Source organism: Prionailurus bengalensis, chromosome E2 (assembly GCF_016509475.1).
Source record: "Prionailurus bengalensis isolate Pbe53 chromosome E2, Fcat_Pben_1.1_paternal_pri, whole genome shotgun sequence".
Classification (NCBI taxonomy): domain Eukaryota; kingdom Metazoa; phylum Chordata; class Mammalia; order Carnivora; family Felidae; genus Prionailurus; species Prionailurus bengalensis.
Window position 1 is genome coordinate 25,842,273 of NC_057352.1, and position 21,545 is coordinate 25,863,817.

General features: G+C 36.5%; 1 protein-coding gene across 3 annotated transcripts in view; it reads right to left on the reverse strand.

Moving 5' to 3' along the window:
• ITFG1 (integrin alpha FG-GAP repeat containing 1) overlaps positions 1-21,545 on the reverse strand; it is a 347,900-nt gene that overhangs the window by 50,600 nt on the left and 275,755 nt on the right. For all 3 annotated transcript variants that reach the window (XM_043600818.1, XM_043600819.1, XM_043600820.1), the window contains one exon: positions 11,307-11,385. In XM_043600818.1, coding sequence (XP_043456753.1) covers positions 11,307-11,385 — 79 coding nt within the window. The remainder of the gene's footprint in view (positions 1-11,306; positions 11,386-21,545) is intronic.

Consider the following 21,545-nt stretch of genomic DNA (forward strand, 5'->3'; position numbering starts at 1 on the left):
AGTATGTGCTTTTTGTCATTTTGTTACTTGTTTTATGGTTGTTCTGGTAGTTCTTCTCTGTTCTTTTTTTCGCTTGCCCTTTTCTCTCACGGTTTGTTGGCTTTCTTTAGTGATATATTTGGAAACCTTTCTCTATTTTTTTTGCATATCTATTACTGGTTTTTGATTTGTGGTTACCATTAGTTTCATATATAACATTTTAGGTATATAGCAGGCTACATTAAGTTGATGGTCACTTAAGTTTGAATCCATTCTTTATTCTTTTCCCTTCACATTTTAGGTATATGGTATCATATTTCAAATCCTTTTATTTTCTGAATCCTTTGACTGATTTTTATAGATATTCTTAATTTTACTGCCTTTATGCTTCCTTCTTTTCTTACTCTTACTTATGGTCTTTCCTTTCCACTCAAAGAATCCCCTTTAACATTTCTTATAGAGCTGTTTTAGTGTCATGAATTCCTTTAATTTATGTTTGTCTCGGGAAAGTATCTCTCCTTCTATTCTGAATGAGAGCCTTGCTGGACTTTTCTTTCAGCAGTTTGAATATATCATGCCACTCCCTTCTGGCCTATAATGTTTCTGCTGTAAAATCAGCTGATAGCCTTATGGGATTTACCTTGTATATAACTGTTTTATTTCCCCTTTCTGCTTTAAAAATTATCTTTATTGCTACTCTTTGCCATTTTAACTACCATATGTCTTACTGTGGACCTCCATGGGTTGAGGGCACTCTGTGCCTCATGGATGTGCATTTCGGTTTCCTTCCCTAGATTTCTGAAGTTTTCAGATGTTATTTCTTCAAATACATTTTCTGCCCCCTTTTCTCTCTCCTCCCTTTGCGAATGTTTATTCTTAATGATGTCCTAAGGTTCCCTAAGTCTCTTTTCATTTATTATTGTTATTTTTTCTCTCTTCTGTTCAGCATGCTTTCCATTACCATGTCCTTTAGGTCACTGATACATTCTTCTGCTTCATTCCCTCTAGTGTACTTTTCATTTCAGTTATTGAGTTCTTCATGTCTGATTGGTTCTTTTTCATATTTTTTAAGCCTCTTTGTTAAGTGTCTCACTGAGAACCTCCAGGCTTTTCTCCAGTTCAGTGAATACCTTCATGACCACTACTTTAAATGACCTATCAGGCATATAACTTATCTCTGTTTGGTTCAGTTTTCTTGCTGTGATTTTGTCCTGTTCTTTTATCTGGGATATGTTCTCCTGTCTCCTTATTTTGTCTAAATATCTGAGTCTGTTTCTATGTGTTAGCAAAGTCAGCTATAGCTCCTGCCTTGAAAGTAGTGGCCGTAGGAAGAAGAGATCCTGTAGGGTCTTGCATTGCAATGTCTCCTGTTCACCAGAACCTGGCACTTCAGGGGTGTCTTCTGTATGTGCTGTGTGCACCTACTGTTGTGGCTAAGCTGCATTTGCTTTCAATCCAGTTGTCTGAAATGGTTTTTTTTTTTTTTTTTTTTTTTTTTGCCTGTTGTGGGCAGGTTTTGGTCCTGTGTTGTTAGTCCGCCAGTTTGGGGTTGCCTTGGCCTTGAGTTGAGTCATAGCTGGTGTTTGCCAGAGATGGAGTAGCAGCAAACTACCCAGCACTTTCCCTGTGTTGTCCCCTGAGAAGCTTTGGGTGGTGGGTGGGGCCTGCAGCCAGACCAGCTATCTGTCCTTAGCTTACTGCTGGGGCCATAGCTGGACTGGTATGCACGGTTATCTTTCTTTCTACCAGGGGCAGGAGTCACTTTATAGAGTGGTGCTGGCCTGTCGAGGCTGCTTGCATACTGTCAGGCTTGTGGCACCACTTTGGATGGATTCTGGACAAGGTGGGGTGGATTCACAGGAGAACGTGCGGGTGGGGCACACTGTTAGCAAGCTAGGTGGGGTATGTTGGTGCTTTCCTGTTTTGCATGGGTATCTGTGTATCTAGGTTGGGGAAATTGAGGGAAATGGTGTACACCAGCTTCACTGTTCCTGGAGAAGTCTCCCAATGATTCCTGCCCCTCCAGGTTATACTCTGAGATTAGTAACAAATCTTTCTCCCATATACCCAATGCATTTTGAAACTTGCTTCTATGCCGTATCCCCTTGGGCTGTTTGTGCTCTCTCCTCAAGGGTGGAGGACTCAATTTCCCACTGCCCTGCTGGCTCTTCTAGAGCTCAATGTGCTGTGTTTTTTGTTTTTGTTGTTATTTATTTATTTTTTTTGAGAGAGAGAGAGAGACAGTGCAAGTGAGGGAGAGGCAGAGGCAGAGAGAGAGAACATCCCACGCAGGCTCCACACTCAGCACAGAGCCAGACAGGGCTTGACATGGGGCTTGATCTCATGACTGTGACAGCACAACCTGAACCGAAATCAGGAATCAGATGTTTAACCGACTGAGCCACCCAGGTGCCTCAAATGCACTATCTCTTAAACTCTCCTATTATTAACCACTTTTAACACAACAGATAGTTATGTTCAACAAATAGTTAGAACTTGATGAAAGTTATAGGTTCCCGAATCTGCTGATTTTTAAACTGCCAGATGTGAAGCCCCAATGACTGCAAGAGTTTGTGAAATTATGTCCCTCTGTTTTTCAAAGCCACGTTATGGGGATTAGTCTTCTGTGCCTGGGGTGCTTGGTGTGAGTGAATGTTTCTTTCCCTTCTCTGAGCTGCTGGGTCCCTCCTTCCTAAAGCCAGTCCTGCAGGTCCATTTAGCTCCAGACCACATCTCTGTCCTTCCTACCCTCTTGGATGTGACCTCTTCTGTACATTTAGCTGTGGAGAGTCTGTTCTGCCAGTCTTTGGGTTATCTTCTGGATTATTTACATTGATGTGGGGATTATCTACTTGTATCCTTGGGACAAGCTGAGCCCAGGATCATCCTATTCTGCCATTTTCCCTACAAGTTCTCTATCCATTCATCTGTTAATCTACACTTGGGTTGCTTTCACCTTTTGGCTATTGTGAATCAAGCTGCTATGAACATGGGTTTACAAATATATTTTGGAGACCTTGTTTAAAATTCTTTCGGGTATGTACCCAGAAGTGAGACTGCTGGATCATATAGTAAATTCTGTTTAATTTTGTGAGAACTGTCATTCTGTTTTACAGAGCGGCTGCACCATTTACATTATTGTCATGTCTGTCTGTTCAGACCGCTATAAAAAAAAATGCCATAGGCTAAGTAGCTTATAACAACAGTAATATATTTTGCACTGTTCTGGAGGTTGGGAAGTCAGAGATCAAGAAACTAGCATGATTGTATTCTGGTGAGAGTCTGCTTCCTGGTTCATAGTCAGAGCCTTCTTGCTGTGTCCTCACATGATGGGAAGGGGGAGGCAATTCTCCAGGGCTTCTTTTATAAGGGCATTAATCACTTTCCAAAGGCCCCATCTTCTAATACCCTGGATATTAGGATTTCCACAGGAATTTTGGGGGAATATAAATTTCTGCCTATAGCATATGACTAGTATACAGGGTTCTATTTCTCTGCATCCTTACCAATGCTTGTTACTTTCTGCTTTTTGTTTGGTTAGTAGTCATCCTAATAAGTGTGAGGTAGAATCTCATTATGGTTTTGATTTGTATTTCTCCAATGATCAGTTTTATTGAACATCTTTTCAAGTATTACTAATCATTGGTATATCTTTTATGGAGAGTTATCTACCCAAGTTTTGTCCATTTTTGAATTGTTTTTGTTTTTGTTGTTGAGCACTGCCACAGATTTAAGATTTCTGTCTGAGGTAATAACTGATTCTAAGTGCTTTCCTATTATATTTCATTTAATAGTTACAACTGCATAGCAGCCTTTGAAATAACTATCCATTCACAGGGTAGAGTGTGAGAAGAATTAATGCTAGGAGAACCTTAAAGAATATCAATTAACTTGTGAAACATAGCAGACATTTAAAAAATTGATTACAAGGTTTGAATCTGTATATTTTTGTTCTTAACATTTAGTTTTTGAATCTGAGAACTAAGCCTGAGTTGGCCAATGTTATGGAATAATTTTTTTCTGTTTTCCATTTTAAGAAGTCTTTAGAACACTAGTGTCTCCTTTCTTAAACTACTTGAGTGTATTAAATTATATCTTCCTAGGTGAGAAAGATAATTTAACTCTTCAAAAAAATTTTTTTAAATGTTTATTTTTGAGAGAGACAGAGTGCGAGCAGAAGAGGGGTAGAGAGAGGGAGACACAGAATCTGAAGCAGGCTCCAGGCCCTGAGCTGTCAGCACAGGGCCCGATGCAGGGCTTGAACTCACAAACTGTGAGATCATGACCTGAGCCAAAGTCGGATGCTCAACTGCCTGAGCCACCCAGGCATCCCAAGATAATTTAACTCTTAATAACAAACACCCATTCCATCTCATCTACTAAATTATTCATATATCACTAAAATAAATTCTAAAATATTTGCAGATTAAAGTAGGTAGTAAGAAGTACTTATTCTTTAAGGAATAACAATAGTCACATAATATTTGGCAGAGTGTACTATTTGGTTCCTAGTGTTTAGCCTATGAATATTGGGTTTTCCAACCTACGAATATAACTAAACCATTCTTTTTGTTTTTTTACATAGAATGCCTGTTCTATGTATTATTGAAAAACTTTCAAAAGTATTTTTGCTTACATGGAAACAGTTTAAGGATACCAAAATTAATATAGTAAAAACACATTTAATAAAACAATCTGGTCATACATTTTAATTTAATTATTTTAATTCTTTGGTTAAAATACCTGAATTTACTATAGTCTTAACTGTTGAAAATGTAATTTCTTTGTCTTAAATGAAGAATGTTAGAAATATTAGAAATTTTAAGGTACATCTATTATCTTCTTCAGAATGTATTAGGAAAATGGAAATCTATGTTCATTAAATCAAAGAAAAAAGAAATGCAAAAGCAGAATACCAGAATCATAACATTTCCTTGTTTTACTGAGAATTTTTCTCTTCTTCCTTATGTACCAATATATGTACTATTATGATACTAGAGTGCTTTTTAAAATTTTTAAAAAAATGTTTATTTATTTTTGAGAAAGAGACAGAGCATGATCAGGCGAAGGGCAGAGAGAGAGGGAGACACAGAATCTGAAGCAGGCTCCAGGTTCCGAGCTGTCAGCACAGAGCCTGATGCAGGGCTCGAACTCACGAACCAGGAGATCATGACCTGAGCCCAAGTCGGATGCTTAACCAACTGAGCCACCCAGGCGCCCCACTAGAGTGCTTTTTTAATTCTTATGTAGTTACATTTTAAAAGCTTTATGCACTATATATAGCTGAAAGGAAATTTTATGCCCAGTATTACAAATCAGAACATCCATGTACAGCGCTTTGTACAATGCCTGGTCAGAGTAAGTACTAATCACTGTTGGCTATTATTATTACTGAAGAGTATCCTCAAGTCCTAAGGACATAAAAGATAGTAACAATGCCCCTTAGAAACAACATCAAGCAGTTTGTTAGAATCACTGGTCAATTTGACACATCTCTGAAGGCAAGGGAAATAAAAGCAAAAATGAACTACTGTAACCTCATCAAGATAAAAAGCTTCTGCACAGCAAAGGAAAAGGCAACCAATGGAATGGGAGAAGATATTTGCAAATGACATATTGGATAAAGGGTTCATGTCCAAAATCTATAAAGAACTTACCCAAACTCAACACCCGAAAAACAAATAACCAGTGTAGAAATGGGCAGAAGACATGAATAGACACTTTTCTAAAGAAGACATCCAGATGGCCAACAGACACATGAAAAGATGGGTCAACATCACTCATCGTCAGGGAAATACAAATCAAAACCACACTGAGATACGGCCTCATGGCTAAAATTAACAACTCAGGCAACAACAGATGCTGGCAAGGATGTGAAGAAACAGGAACTGGTGGGAATGCAAACCAGTGCAGCCAGTCTGGAAAGCAGTACAGAGGGTCCTCAAAAAATTAAAAATAGAATATCCAAGGGATACAGGAGTGCTGATGCATAGGGGCACATGTACCCCAATGTTTATAGCAGTGATCTCAACAATAGCAAAATTATGGAAAGAGCCTAAATGTCCATCAACTGATGAATGGATAAAGAAGATGTGGCTTATATATACAATGGACTACTCTTGGCAATGAGAAAGAATGAAATCCTGACATTTGCAACAACATGGATGGAACTGGAGGGTATTATGCTAAGTGAAATAAGTCAGAAAAAGACAGATATATGTTTTCACTCCTATGTGGAATTGTAGAAACTTAACAGAAGACCATGGGAGAGGGGAAGGGGAAAAATAGCTTCAAACAGAGAGGGAGGCAAACCACAAGGGACTCTTAGATACAGAGAACAAAGTGAGGGTTGATGGTGGGGGGTAGAGGGGCAGGGTGAAAACGGGTGATAGGTATTGAGGAGGGCACTTGTTGGGATGAGCACTGGGTGTTGTATGTAAGTGATGAATCATAGGAATCTATGCCTAAAATCAAGAGCATACTGTATACATTGTATGTTAGGTAACTTGACATATATATATGTCATATATATGACATATATATATGTCATATATATGACATATATATATATATATATATATATATATATATATATATAAAAAATTGTGGGAAGAATCAAAGCTGAAGCAATACTTGCTCACTGATATGAACTAGCATTAACTTTACTATTTTACATTCACTTTAATGCTGCTGGGAGCTCCTATATAAAGAGCCTTTCAGAATGTTCTTTAAAATAAAACCAAGACTTGGAAAGCACAATAAAATTCAATTTATCCTGATCAAAACACGAAAGAAACAAACAAAAAAGCATCACTGGTAAATTGACTCCTCCTGTCACTTAACTACTAAATAAAGTAGGATCAGCAACCTCCTAGAAAGTCAAAGGATGTACCCATTATTTAAATGCTGTTTCTGAAATCACTACAAAACACAAATCATTAAGCACAAAGTCTTAAGCCTAAACCAAAACCAAAACATCATAAAACAACAGTTTATGTTATTAAATTTAGTCATTTTCACTTTACACAGTTACCATGGTTAAAGTAGAAATGAAACAAAGATTATTAGGGATAATTTCCTCTTTTTAGGATACCCTAAGCTTTTTACAAGATGACACTTAAAAATATTGTAGTAGTATTAAGAATACACAGGTTTTGTAGCATCTTTTCATGTCTGGTAGTCATCTGGATGTCTTCTTTGGAAAAGTGTCAATTCATGTCTGCTGGCCATTTCTTCATTGGATTACTTGTTTTTGAGGTGTTGAGTTTGAGAAGTTCCTTATAGATTTTGGATACTAACCCTTTATCTGATATGTCATTTATAAATACCTTCTCTCATTCTGTCAGTTGCCTTTTAGCCTTGTTGATTGTTTCCTTTGCTGTGTAGAAGTTTTTATCTTGATGAAGTCCCAATAGTTTATTTTTGCTTTTATTTCCCTTGCCTCTGGAGACATGTCAGGTAAGAAGCTGCTGCAGCCAAGGTCAAAAAGGTTGCTGCCTGTTTTCTCCTCTAGGATTTTGGTGGTTTCCTATCTTACATTTAGGTCTTTCATCCATTTTGAGTTTATTTTTGTGCATGGTGTAAGAAAGTGACCCAAGTTCATTCTTCTGCATGTCACTGTCCAGTTTTCCCAACACAATTTGCTGAAGAGACTGTCTTTTTTCTACTGGATACTCTTTCCTGCTTTGTTGAAGATTAGTTGGTCATCTATATATGTCCATTACTGGGTTCTCTATTCTGTTCCATTGATCTATGTCTGTTTTTGTGCCAGTACCATACTGTCTTTATGATTACAGCTTTGTAATACAGCTTAAAGTCCAGAATTGTGATGCTTCCAGCTTTGGTTTTCTTTTCCAGGATTGCTTTGTCTATTCAGGGTCTTTTCTGGTTTCAAACAGATTTTAGGATTGTTTGTTCTAGTCTGTGAAGAATGCTGGTGTTATTTTGATAGAGATTGTATTGAATATGTAGATTGCTTTGGGTAGTATTGACATTTTAACAATATTTGTTCTTTCAATCCATGAGCATGGAATGTTTTTCCATTTCTTCATGTGTTCTTCAGTTTCTTTCATAAGCTTTCTATAGTTTTCAGCATACACATCTTTTACGTCTTTGGATAGGTTTATTCCTAGGTCATTTATGTTTTTTGGTGCAATTGTAAACGGGATCGATTCCTTACTTTCTGTTTCTGCTGCTTCATTATTGATGTATAGAAATGCAACCGATTTCTGTACATTGATTTTATAGCCTGTGACTTTGCTGAATTCATGTATCAGTTCTAGCAACTTTTTGGAGTCTTTCAGGTTTTCCATGTAGAGTATCATGTCATCTGCAAGGAGTGATAGTTTGACTTCTTTTTTCCCAATTTGGATGCCTTTTATTTCTTTTTGTTGTCTGATTGCCGAGGCTAGTACTTCCAGTTCAATATCACTCATCAACAGGGAAATACAAATCAAAACCACACTGAGAAACCACCTCACACCTGTCAGAATGGCTAAAATTAACAACTCAGGAAACAACAGATGTTGGTAAGGATTGAGAGAAAGGGGAACCCTTCTGCACTATTGGGGGGAAATGCAAACTGGTGCAGCCATTCTGGAAAACACTATGTAGGTTCCTCAAAAAATTAAAAATAGTACTACCCTATGATCCAGCAACTGTACTACTAGGTATTTATCCAAAGCATACAAAAATGCTGATTTGAACGGATACATGCATCCCAATGTTTATGGCAGCAGTACCAACAATAGCCTAATTACGAAAAAAGCCCAAATGTCCCATCGACTGATGAATGGATAGAGAAGATACGGTATGTGTGTGTGTGTGTGTGTGTGTGTGTGTGTGTGTGTGTATACATATAATGGAATACTACTCAGCAAGCAAAAAGAATGCAATCTTTCCATTTGCAACCACATGGATAGAACTGGAGTGTATTATGCTAAGAGAAGTAAGTCAGGCAGGGAAAGACAAATGTACAATTTCACTCATATGTGGAATCTGAGAAACACAACAGATGAACGTAGGGGAAGGGAAGGAAAAATATGTTAACAACAGAGAGGGAGGCAAACCATAAGAGACTGTAAAATACAGAGAACAAACTGCGGGTTCCTGGAGAGGAGGTGGGTGGAAGGATTGATGGGCATTAAGGAGGGCACTTGTTGGGATGAGCACTGGGTGTTATACGTAAGTGATGAATCACTGGGTTCTACTCCTGAAACCAATACTACACTGAATGTTAATCAACTTGACTTTATAAATACATTATAAGAAAGAAAAATAAAAGAATGTGTATGTTTTGTAGTTAGTGCTGAGTTTAAGTCCAGCTCTACTAGTTAAGAGCTGACTGAAACAGCTAAATTACTTGAGCTCCCGGAGCCTCAGCATCCTCAGGTGTAGACTGAGGGCTGCCATGCAAGGGTGCTGTGAAATTCAATGAGATACCATAGAGTGAGTCTGCAATAGTGGCCAGCACAAAGTAGAGGCTTTATAATAATAAACACAGATCTATTAATTTTAATTCAGTTTTTTCAATAGTTTATACTACTTTATGTTAGATGAAGAAATTGTTTTTGCAACCAGTTATGAACTGTCAGTATAATCTATTTTGGTTAAGCTTTCTGTTCAAGTTTTCTGTCTCAAATCTTATTTTATTTTATTTTATTTTATTTTTTTTAATTTTTTTTTCAACGTGTATTTATTTTGGGGACAGAGAAAGACAGAGCATGAATGGGGGAGGGGCAGAGAGAGGGAGACACAGAATCAGAAACAGGCTCCAGGCTCTGAGCCATCAGCCCAGAGCCTGACGCGGGGCTCGAACTCACAGACCGCGAGATCGTGACCTGGCTGAAGTCGGACGCTTAACCGACTGCGCCACCCAGGCGCCCCTCAAATCTTATTTTAAAGAAATATAAATCCTTGAACTGGTTTTATGTTAGCATTTCAACCAATACTTGGGTGTCCTAGAAAGGGCAAAGCACATAAAGACAAAATTAGGTATAGAACCAGTCTTCAATGAGTCTACAGTCTAATGGGAGGTAAGACAGATATATAACTATTGACACAAGGTAGAGTGTGGTAGGTGTTATAAGAGAGGTACACCATCAAGTTCTACTGACGTTTGGTGGGAAGAGAGTTTATTTCCAGTTTTTGAAGGAGGGTTAGTGAAAGACTGATTGCCTAAGTTATACTTACTTCATTAAATGAAATAAGTACATCTTTTTTTCATGTGTTCTGGAACAGCTTACCTAGCAATTAAATTATCTACATGTTAAAACTCAAACAGAATTAACTGATAAAAGATAAAACCAACTGGTCCCAGGAACTTTTTTGTACAGTTTGATATGTATCTGAACTAAAACATAGATAAGTAATTTGTTCAAATTGTCTATATCCTTATATAAATCTTCTTGACTAACAATGATGTATTAAAGTATTTGTTTTTAGTTGTGTTTGTCAATTTCTCCGTGAATTTTATTAAACAGCTTTTGTTTTATGGAATGTTTCTATGCTGAAGCAGTATTATAATTGAGAGTCTTAAGTGTGTATAATTAGCTAAAAAGGAAACTCATTCTTTTATATTTCATTTATTGTTAAGCCATTATATAAAAAGAGAATGGTCATATACGGATTCTTCCTTTTTTTGGTGCATAAAAATGGACGAGTAACAGCAACTCTTTTTATAGTTCTTCATGGTTAGGACTCTAGGAATCTCAAAGAAGCCCATTAATATGTTAGGGTTCCTTTTCTTATTTAGGGAATTGAAATTAGAACAGTTGTATTTACTATGATTTGGACCTCCTCTCAGTCAGCTAGCCATCTGTCAAAAACGGACATCCTTTGCTTAGTCTTATTTCTTTTTCGTTTTGATTGCATTTCCCTTTATTATTTATTCAAATGTACAACTAGAAGTTTTTATTTATAATCACATATTAAAAAACCTATATATAACATTGTAGCTTCTATTTCACATATGAGAAAACTAGAATTAGTCTAGGTTGTAGACTGGATTCCTAATTTTTACTTCTAAGAATAGCTTTGTTAACTAAGTTACCACTTCACATTTTGGTCAAAATAACTCAGGTAATGTCTCCCAATTTCTCTGTTACTTCAACTGTAAAGTGAGGATAATGATTTGGCTCCAATATGGCTCATAATCGGGATATATGAGGAAAGAACGTTAGTATATTTATCATAAGGATCTTTTTGTAATCTGATGGGCACAGTTTCTGGTGTGAAAACATGATGATAATTTTTGTCATCCAGCTTACCTTGCCAATATATTGATTGAAGGTGTTTTTGTGTATTATGGATATTGTATCAAGTCTTACCTGAACCATTTTTCAGATATCCATTTGCATCTACAGTTGTATACATGATATAAGGTCCAGGCTGATTTACTCCAAAGGGCTGCAATAAAAAAGGAATAAATAGTTAAGCCTACAAAAGTAAGTAAGTCATTTGAAGTTTCAGACAAATCTCTTACAAATAAATTAAAACAGTTTTACAATAATTATTATATAGAATATATGTTATATATTATGTATATTATATATATACATATATACATATATATGTGTGTGTATATATATATGTATGTGTGTGTATATATATATATATATATACACACACACACACACACACACACACACACACATACATACATATATGGCAGTTAGATAACATTTCCTTAAGTAGACAACCTGTTAAGTATTCAAAAGAAAACCTCTGTGGGGCGCCTGGGTGGCTCAGTCAGTTAAGCGGCCGACTTCGGCTCAGGTCATGATCTCGGGGTCCATGAGTTCGAGCCCCGCGTCGGGCTCTGTGCTGACAGCTCAGAGCCTGGAGCCTATTTCAGATTCTGTGTCTCCCTCTCCCTGACCCTCCCCCGTTCATGCTTTGTCTCTCTCTGTCTCAAAAATAAACGTTAAAAAATTTTTTTTAAAAAATAAAAAAAAGAAAACCTCTGTTAGTAGAAAATTCTCAACACTTTAAATGATTTCATAGTTGCATTTATAGTTATTTTGTATATTTCTAACATCTAATATTATTCTTTATTATATTAATGTGAATATTTTAAGCAAAATTTACTACTTTTGGCTCCACCTAGAATAGAGTTAGGAGAGTCTTATTATGACATTTCTGTTGAGTATAGAATTCCTTTTCCCTTCTGGGATGGATTGGACATAGTTTACATTTTCCCAAAATAAATATCAAAATGAATAAAATCCATCCATAATAATTATAAAAGACTGGAAAATATTAATGAATAGTTCCACCACATTTCTTCTCTTATGCTAGACTTAAGAGAATACATTATTTTCCAGTTTAGGAAAACACAACTGGCAGAGCCTAGTTACAGTCACGATGTTTGGCTCCAATTTGTGTATTTATTGTTCCTTACTTCTGGAACATTCCTCACACCTTGATACAATGATTTATTCTCTCTATATATCAACACTAATTAAATAGAGTACAAAGAAACCAATGTCTTTAATGGGTATCCTAAGAGGAGATGACAAAATGATTAAGAAATTCTTTGAACACTTCACAGAATTCAAAATTCTACTGTTCTTCCCACTAAAGTAGAGAAAAGTTAACTAAGACATGTAGATGTTCTAATGATGTGCTAGAAATGATTTTCCTCCAGGATGACAGGCCAGAAATAATGGATTTAATTGATATGACAATTACCTGATTGAATTTTAAGAGTGTTAGAAGTCTATGGACTTTCAATGGTCATGAGAAAACAGGTTGCTCTAAGAATGGAATTATTCATAAGATATAACTGAGTAAAAGATTCATGAGTAATACAACTACTAACAACAAACTTATCAATGAAGTCCTTTTGTTTCTTAAAATATTTTTTTAATATGTATTTATTTTTGAGAGAGAAAGAGTGAGAGCGTGAGCAGGGGAGGGGCAAAGAGAGAAGGAGACACAGAATCCGAAGCAGGCTCTGGGCTCTGAGCCATCAGCACAGAGCCCGAGGTGGGGCTTGAACCCACAAGCCATGACATCATGACCTGAGCTGAAGTTGGGTGCTCAACTGACTGAGCCACCCAGGAGCCCCAGTGAAGTCCTTTTCTGGAGGAAAAAAAAATATTTGTACACTTTGTACAACATATATTACTTCAATGAAAGAATGACCAAGACTCTTTTGCAAATGGGCAAGAGAAAGCATTGTTCTCTAGATATGCACAATTTTAAAGCAACTACAGGTAGTTTTATAGAAGTTACACTATGGAATTATCTTCATGCAATTATTCCTTTTTACTTTATAGTTTTATCATTTATGCAAATGTGTTAAAATATATTTGGTTATGCTTGTTTTAAATTTTTATGTAAATAGAACAATACTGTATGTATCTTTCTGTTTTTTTAAAACTTGCTTTTTAAAATATATTATTTTGAGATGTATTCATGATTAAGCATGTAGCTGTATAGTTCATTTTCACTGCTTTGGAATATGCCATTCTATGATTAGGGTATATTTTTGATTCTATTGTTGATTGGCGCTTGTTTCCTTTTTTTTTGCCATGATAAACATGGCATTCTTATGTATGTTACCTGATGCACAAGTGCTAATAACATTTATCAGGGGTTATGTACCCAGAGCAGAATTGTAAAGTCAGAGGATATGTGTGCATCTTCAAGTGTACTAGGTAGTGCCAGTTTTTTAAAAAAAGTTTTTATTTAAATTCCAGTTAACATACAGTGTGATATTAGTTTCAGGTGTACAATATAGTTATCCAACACTTCCATACAACACCTGTTGTTCATCACAACAAGTGCACTCCTTAATCCCCATCTCCTATTTCACCCATTGCCCTACCCACTTCCCATCTGGTAACCAGTTTGTTCTCTATCGTTAAAAGTTTGATTCTTAGTATGCCTTTCTCATTTCTCCTACCCCCCCCCCCCGCCCTGCCCTTTCTCCTTTGTTTCTTAAATTCCACATCAGTGAAATCATATGGTATTTGTCTTTCTCTGACTTATTTTGCTTACCATAATAACCTCTAGTTCCATCCATGTCATTGCAAATAGCAAGATTTCATTATTTTTTATGACTAATATTCCATTACATAGATACCACATCTACTTTTTATCCTCTCAAATATAGGGTTAGAGTTAGGGCCAGGGTTAGGGTTAGGATTAGGGCCAGGGTAAAGGTATGTGCCTGGCATCCTGCAGTTCAGAGACCTTTCCATAGAGTTAGGTTTAGGGGTTAGGGGCTAAGTGTTAGGTTAGGGGTAAGGTTTGGGTTACGCTATGTGCCTGGCATGCTGCAGTTGAACAACCTCCTCAGAGAACAAAACCCCAAACTTCTGCTGGGGTGAGAATAGACATGGAAGCCATCTACAAAGCTGAGGCAAGGAGAGGATTTGGGGCTCTAAACACTCTTTGAATAGATATTCAATATTTCCTTCTGTTTTTTCCATTATGTTGGTAGGTAGCAATATTATTATTATTATTACTGTTGTTGTTAAGTTTTAATTTAAATTCCAGTTAGTTAATGTACAGTGTAATATTAATTTCAGGTGTACAATATAGTGATTCAACGCTTCCATACAACACCAGGTGCTCATCACAAGTAGTGCCATTTCTTTCTTTCTTTCCCTTTCTTTCTCTCTCTCTCTCTTCTAAAGTGGTAATACAGGTTTACACTCCTACTAGCTGAATGTTGCTTCACATGCTTGGCAACAAACATTGCTAATGTGGTATACACTTCTTAATATGAATTATTTCATCTCTCCTAGGTTTATTTCTTTGGAATAGGGTATGCCCTTTCATAGTTTACTCTTGTCTCATCCCACCGAAGCTTGAAATAATATTTATGAGGCCACATTTATCACTGTGTTACAACGTCAAATTTACTTCATTACCCATGGTCTCGTCTATGTGCTGGAATATTGGTATCTTGAATATAAGCAGTGTTTTCAGTGAACTTCCCCAAATGTATTCTAGACTATTTTTTGTACTTCACACTTGAAAAATTTCATACTATTATCCACAGTACCTTATTTTACAGATTTACTTAGGCATGTTTTTCTCTCTTGTTCTATATTCATTTAAAAAATAAGGTCAGCAAGTCACTATTATGAGTCTTAAAGCTGAATTTCACTTCTCACCATGGGTCGGTCACTTTAATATTGAAATCCAGATTCAATTCCTCCATACAATAGTTCTGAGTATGGTGGAAGGTCCCTGGGTCCCTGGGATATCCCAAGGTCCCACTGTAAAAAGGGTGAATAATCAGCAGTGGCACTAAACTATGGTTGTTCATTAGGTATTTCAATTTAGCCAACATTTTCTTGAAAATGACAAGGCAAGTCTGTCATTTGTAGGAAAATGACTGGCAGTATTCGTGGCTAATGATAAAATTTGAGCTTCTCAATGAAAATTGGAATTTTATTTATTTTTTAAATTTTAGAGAACGAGCGTAAGTAAGGGAGGGGGCAGGGGTGGGGGGAAGGGGGGGAAGAGAGAGAGAGAGAGAGAGAGGGAGAGAGAGAGAGAAATATCTTAAGCAGGTTCCATGCTTAGCATGGAGCCTGATGTGAGGCTCAATTCCACAACCTGGGATCATGACCTGAGCTGAAATCAAGAGTGGACACTCACTGGACTGAGCGAGCCACCTAGGTGCCCTGAAAATTGGAATTTTAGAAGACTTGTATCCACCACTGTGAGCCTGAAATATTAAAAACTTAACAACTTTTCCAATGTGATCAGTGGTGATATAACAAGTGTGATTTTATTTTGTTTATTTAATTAGTTAAATTTTTTAGTAGGCTTCAGGTCCAGTGTGGAGCTCAACGCTGGGCTTAAACTCATGACCCTGAGATCAAGACTTGAGCTGAGATCAAGAGTTGGACACTTAACTGACTCAGCCTCCCAGGCACCCCTAACAAGTGTGATTTTAAAATATTATATAATGAAATATGTTAATATTGGGAAGATCTGCATAACTTGGTAAACCAGTATTTTCCAAATGACCAATGCATGATGTTATTATTAAATCATTCATGGATAAAAGAAGATTCAAAGTACAAGACAGACCAATGGATTTTAAAATAATAGAGGAGAATCACTTCTAGAATGGTATAGTAAGGACCTCAAAAATCTCCTTCATAAAAGCAATGAGAACACTGGTAAAAAAAAAAATTGTCAAATCCTTTCAGGATTCTGGAAATCAAAGTTTTGCAAGCATCTGAAAAGAAAAGAACTTCAAGAAAAGAACTGAATATTGTTAAGAATAGTGCACTTTGCTGCATTTTAATTTGTCCTATTCCTATAACCCTTTCCCTAGCTCTGAAGTAGGCTTTGAAATCAGCAGCTCTGCAACTACATTAGCGTGAAAATGAAAGCATAGCAGCTAATAGAGGGGCAGAACAGGTTGGGAGCTCCCAAAGCCTCATCCACAGAGAAATGTCACTATTTGCTGTGTCTGGCAGTTTTCACCAAAGCTCTATTCTAACTATCTTTATTTGGAAAGACTGAGAACTTGCTCTGGGTGGATAGCCCTATCACACTGGGACATTTATTAAAAACAATCATTAGCAATGGCTTCTTTGATATCAGTTTGGGCTAATAAGAGGTTGACCAAATCTTAAAAGGCAAAATGTGAACAAGATGTTCAAAGACGGGCTTTGAAAAGCTCTGACATATTTCTGGAGACTAGCAGGCCACACACGTGTAACACTGTTTCCAGACAAAAGACCACAAAGGCTCTAATCTCTCATCTAATATCTCATTTAAGGAAATGTCTATCCAATTATATCTGACTCTTAGGCTGAGTAGGGAATTCAGTGGCTACACACAATAGAGACTTTAAAGTATTAGCCCAGGAAAATCACTGAAAAAACAGGAGCAACAACAACAAACACCAAAAACAACAAACCCAGGGGAGAGATCTCCATTATATAAAATGTCTGGTTTTTAACAGAAAATTATGACACAAATAGGAGAGTTTGGTTCATACATAGAGGGAAGAAAAGCAGTCAGTAGAAATTGCCCCCAAGGCAGCCTAGATGTTTGACTTACTAAGCAGAGATTTTATTTTTATTTTTTTATTATTTTTTAAAATTTAGGGGCGCCTGGGTGGCTCAGTTGGTTAAGCGTCCGACTTCGGCTCAGGTCACGATCTCGCGGTCCGTGAGTTTGAGCCCCGCGTTGGGCTGTGTGCTGACTGCTCAGAGCCTGGAGCCTGTTTCAGATTCTGTGTCTCCCTCTCTCTCTGACCCTCCCCATTCATGCTCTGTCTCTCTCTGTCTCAAAAATAAAAATAAACACTAAAAGTTTATTTAAAAAAAATTTAAATCCAAGTTTCTTAACATATTGTGTAATAATTATTTCAGGAATAGACTTTAGTGATTCATCACTTACATATAACACCCAGTGCTCAACCCAACAAGTGCCCTTTGTAATGCTCATCGCCCATGTTAGCCCATCCTCCTACCCAACACCCCACCATCAACCCTGGTTTGTCTCCTTCTGTTTTTTTTTTTAATTTTTATTACTTTTGCTTTCCTTCACTATGTTCATCTGTTTTGTTTCTTAAATTCCACAGATGAGTGATATCATATATTTGTCTTTCTCTGACTTATTTCGCTTAGCGTAATACACTCTAGTTCCCTCCACATTGTTGCAAATAGCAAGATTTCATTTTTTTATCGTCAATATTCCATTATGTGTGTGTGTGTGTGTGTGTGTGTGTGTGTAGACACACACACACTTTCTTTATTCATTCATCTGTTGATGGACATTTGGGCTCTTTCCATACTTTGGCCATTGTTGATACTGCTGCTATAAACATTGACGTGCATGAATCCCTTCGAATCAGCACTCCTGTATACCTAGTAGTGCAACTGCTGGGTCATAGGGTAGTTCTATTTTTAATTTTTTCAGGAACATCCATGTTTTCCAGAATGACTGCACCAGTTTGCATTCCCACCAGCAGTGCAAAGGAGATCCTCTTCGCATCCTTGCCAACATCTGTTGTTGCCTGAGTTGTTAATTTTAGCCATTCTAACAGGTGTGAGGAGGTATGTCATTGTGGTTCATTGTGGTTTTTTTGGGGAGGGGGGGCAAATAAAAGTTTATTTGAGTTAGCTTGAATGTGGGGCAATATAGTATAAAAAACACGTCTTTATTTTTTACTTTATTTTTATTTTTTTAAAAATATAATTTATTGTTAAGTTAGCTAACACACAGTATGATACAGTGTGCCCTTGGCTTTGGAAGTAGATTCCCATGATTCATCACTTACATGTAACACTCAGTGCTCATCCCAACAAGTGCCATCCTCAATGCCCATCACACATTTTCCCCTCTCCCTTGTCCCCATTAACCCTCAATTTATTCTCCGTATTCAAGAGTCTCTTATGGTTGCCTCCCTCTCTTTTGAAACTATTTTTTTCCCTTCCTTTCCCCCCATGGTCTTCTGTTAAGTTTCTCAAATTCCACATGAGTGAAAACATATGATGTCTCTTTCTCTGACTTATTTCACTTAGCAAGTAATTAATTAAAAAACCATGTTGTTGGCACATAATGCATGAAGATGTAATTTGTATGACAACAAAATAACAAAAGAGGGGGGAGTAAACTGAGGTATACTGGAGCAAAGTTTTTTTTATGCTATTGAAATTAAGTTGGCATTAATATGAATTAAATAGATTGTTTCTAAGATGGAAACAAATTCTGAGAGAAACTACTAAGAAAATAAGTTAAAAAAATAGAGTATAAGAAACAAGGAATTTAAAATCCCATCTAGATGGTAACCCAATTAGAGCTGGAGTGGCCATATGACACTTTAAGACAAAATACACTTTAAGAGGAAATTTGTTACTAGAGACAAAAAGGACATTTTATAATGATAAAAGGAGATATAATTATACATTTTTTTAATGTTCATTTATTTTTGACAGAGAGAGAGAGAGACAGCGCATGAGCAGGAGGGGCAGAGAGAGAGGGAGACACAGAATCTGAAGCAGGCTCCAGGCTCTGAGCTGCCAGCACAGAGCCTGACATGGGGCTCGAACTCACAGACCAGGAGATCATGACCTGAGCCGAAGATGGACACTCAACCGACTGAGCCAGACAGGCACCCCAAAAGGAGACATAATTATAAATACACCTAACAACAGAGTTCCAAAATACATAAAGAATTGATGGGAGAAATAAATAATTCAACAATAATGGCTGGATACTATTATAATTATCAAAAAACCAGTTTTATTAATGTATAGTACAATGAGGCAGAAGATCAACAAGGAAATAGATGACTCAATACTATAAATCATTTAGATGTAGCAGATGTGGAAAGAAAACTGCACTCATCTCCAGCAGAATGCATATTCTTATCAAGCACACATAGAACATTCTCCAGGGGGAACCAAGTAGTAGACCATAAAACAAGCCTCAATAAATGTAAATTCACAAATGTATGGAAAATTATTCAACAGACTTGTAAATAACCAGTGGGTAACGTAACAGAGCAAGAAAAATTCATTGATATGGTTTAAAATTCCTCACTACAAGCAACCTGTCAATAACTGCCACTTGTTCAGCCTCAGTATAGTATTAATCTGAACAGGAAATCAAACTTCCCCATTTTCTACTATACATGTGTGAGAAGTAAAATTTTTTTCATGTATTTCAATGAAAACAACAAAAAACTGAATGCAAAAAGAGATAGAAGAATCTTCTGTCTTCTATTATGCCAGACATTAAAGAGATTTAAAAAAAAATGTAAAGCAATGCCACTCCACTAATTTTTAAATTTGGAAGGTATAGTTAATTTTTTCATAAAATATAGGTTATGTTAACATACAATGGGTTTATTGTTATTTTTAAATGAATTAATAGAAACATTAGCAATTATTTGTTTTTAATTTCAAATAGAGTAATAGTGATAGACATAACTCAAAGAAAACTCTTTGGGGTCCTTAGACCAAGAAGTTTTAAAACCACTGTGTACATAATGAGTAATAAATCCTGCTTTGCCTTCCCCATTTGAAATGATATGACTGATACCTCTGGCTATAAATCTTTTTGGTCTCTTACTGTATATGTCATAGCATTACACATGTTTCAGAGTTGTTTTTTTTCTTCCCCAAGATAGTGCCACTTAGCATTTATATGAATACTCAGTACAGAATATACTAAAAAATGATCATGCTTACATTGAGTGCCAAGATACTTGGAATAATTTTTACCCTGTGTCTCTTCTAATACAGTAGAAGTGCTAGGAGTATTGCTATATCTTTAGTATCTTTTACATATCTGTATTAAGAATTTCTGAAATAATTCCTCTAGTTCATGTAAGTAGTTATGCACATATCTTAAATTCCTTTAGGTGAAACCTGAGAAGGTAATATGCCAGGAGCCCAAACTATGGGAATGTCAATCAGGAATGATGATAACACATCTCTGAGTTTCACATTAATTTCTTCTTCACACTTCCTCTGAAATGGATTTTTGTTCTGTTATGGACTGAATGTTTGTCTCCACCCCAAATTTATATGTTGAAGCCAAAACTCCTAACGTGCTGATATCTGGAAGGTAATTAGGGTTAGAGAGGTCATGAGAGTGCAACCCTTGAGACACCACAGAGCTTGCTGTCTCTCTCTCCATGTGCTCAAACCTAGAAAGGCCATATGAACACAAAGCAAGAAGGTGACCCTTGGCAAGCCAGGAAGAGAGCCTCCATCAAAACGTGACCATACTGGTACCCTGATCTTAGACTTCCAGGTTCCGTAACTGTGAGAACATAAATTTCTATTGTATTTTGTAATGGTAGTTAGAGCTGATTAATACAATAATTTTAGGCCTGTGAGTTATTCCATATATTTCATATATTGAGAGTATTTTAGGTATTAGCTTTTCAAATCCTGAGAATAACAATGTAGTTTTTAGAGTCAGACAATATGGATTCAAATTTCTCCTCTTTAATTTATTTTCTGTGTGATCTTCGGCAGGTTACTTAACTCCTCCCTGTTTCAGTTCCCTCATCTTAAATTAAGGATAATCACAGTACCTCTCTCATAGGATTATAGTGAAGACTGAGCAAATATGTGTAAAATAATTAGAACAGTGCCTGGCACACAGTAAGTAAATATGTATGCATTATTGTTTTTTAATTTTGGTAATGAAATCTCCTTTTCAATTATGTTGAACTATTAAGTGAGCAAAATTATTTTGATTATAACCATAAACATTTATCAAGTTCACCTTCTTGTTTTTTTTTTATTGTAGGATTCTAAAACTACATGAATAATTTCTTTGCAAGAATTTATCTTTGGAATAAAATTCCACTTCCAAGTATACATAATTGCTGTGTAAGACAAAGATGGCCTATAGTAAATCCCTTTCCCCAATGTCCAGGGCTGTGGACTGGACTTTCAAACTTTAGAAAGCACTGAACACCTGGAGTGACTGTTAAAATACAGATGGATTGAGTGCATACTCAGATGTTCTTATTTCACATGTCTGGGTGAGCCCTTGGGAATGTGCATTTCTTACACTTTCCAGAGATGCTGATGCTGGTTGTTTGGGGACCCCACTTATCT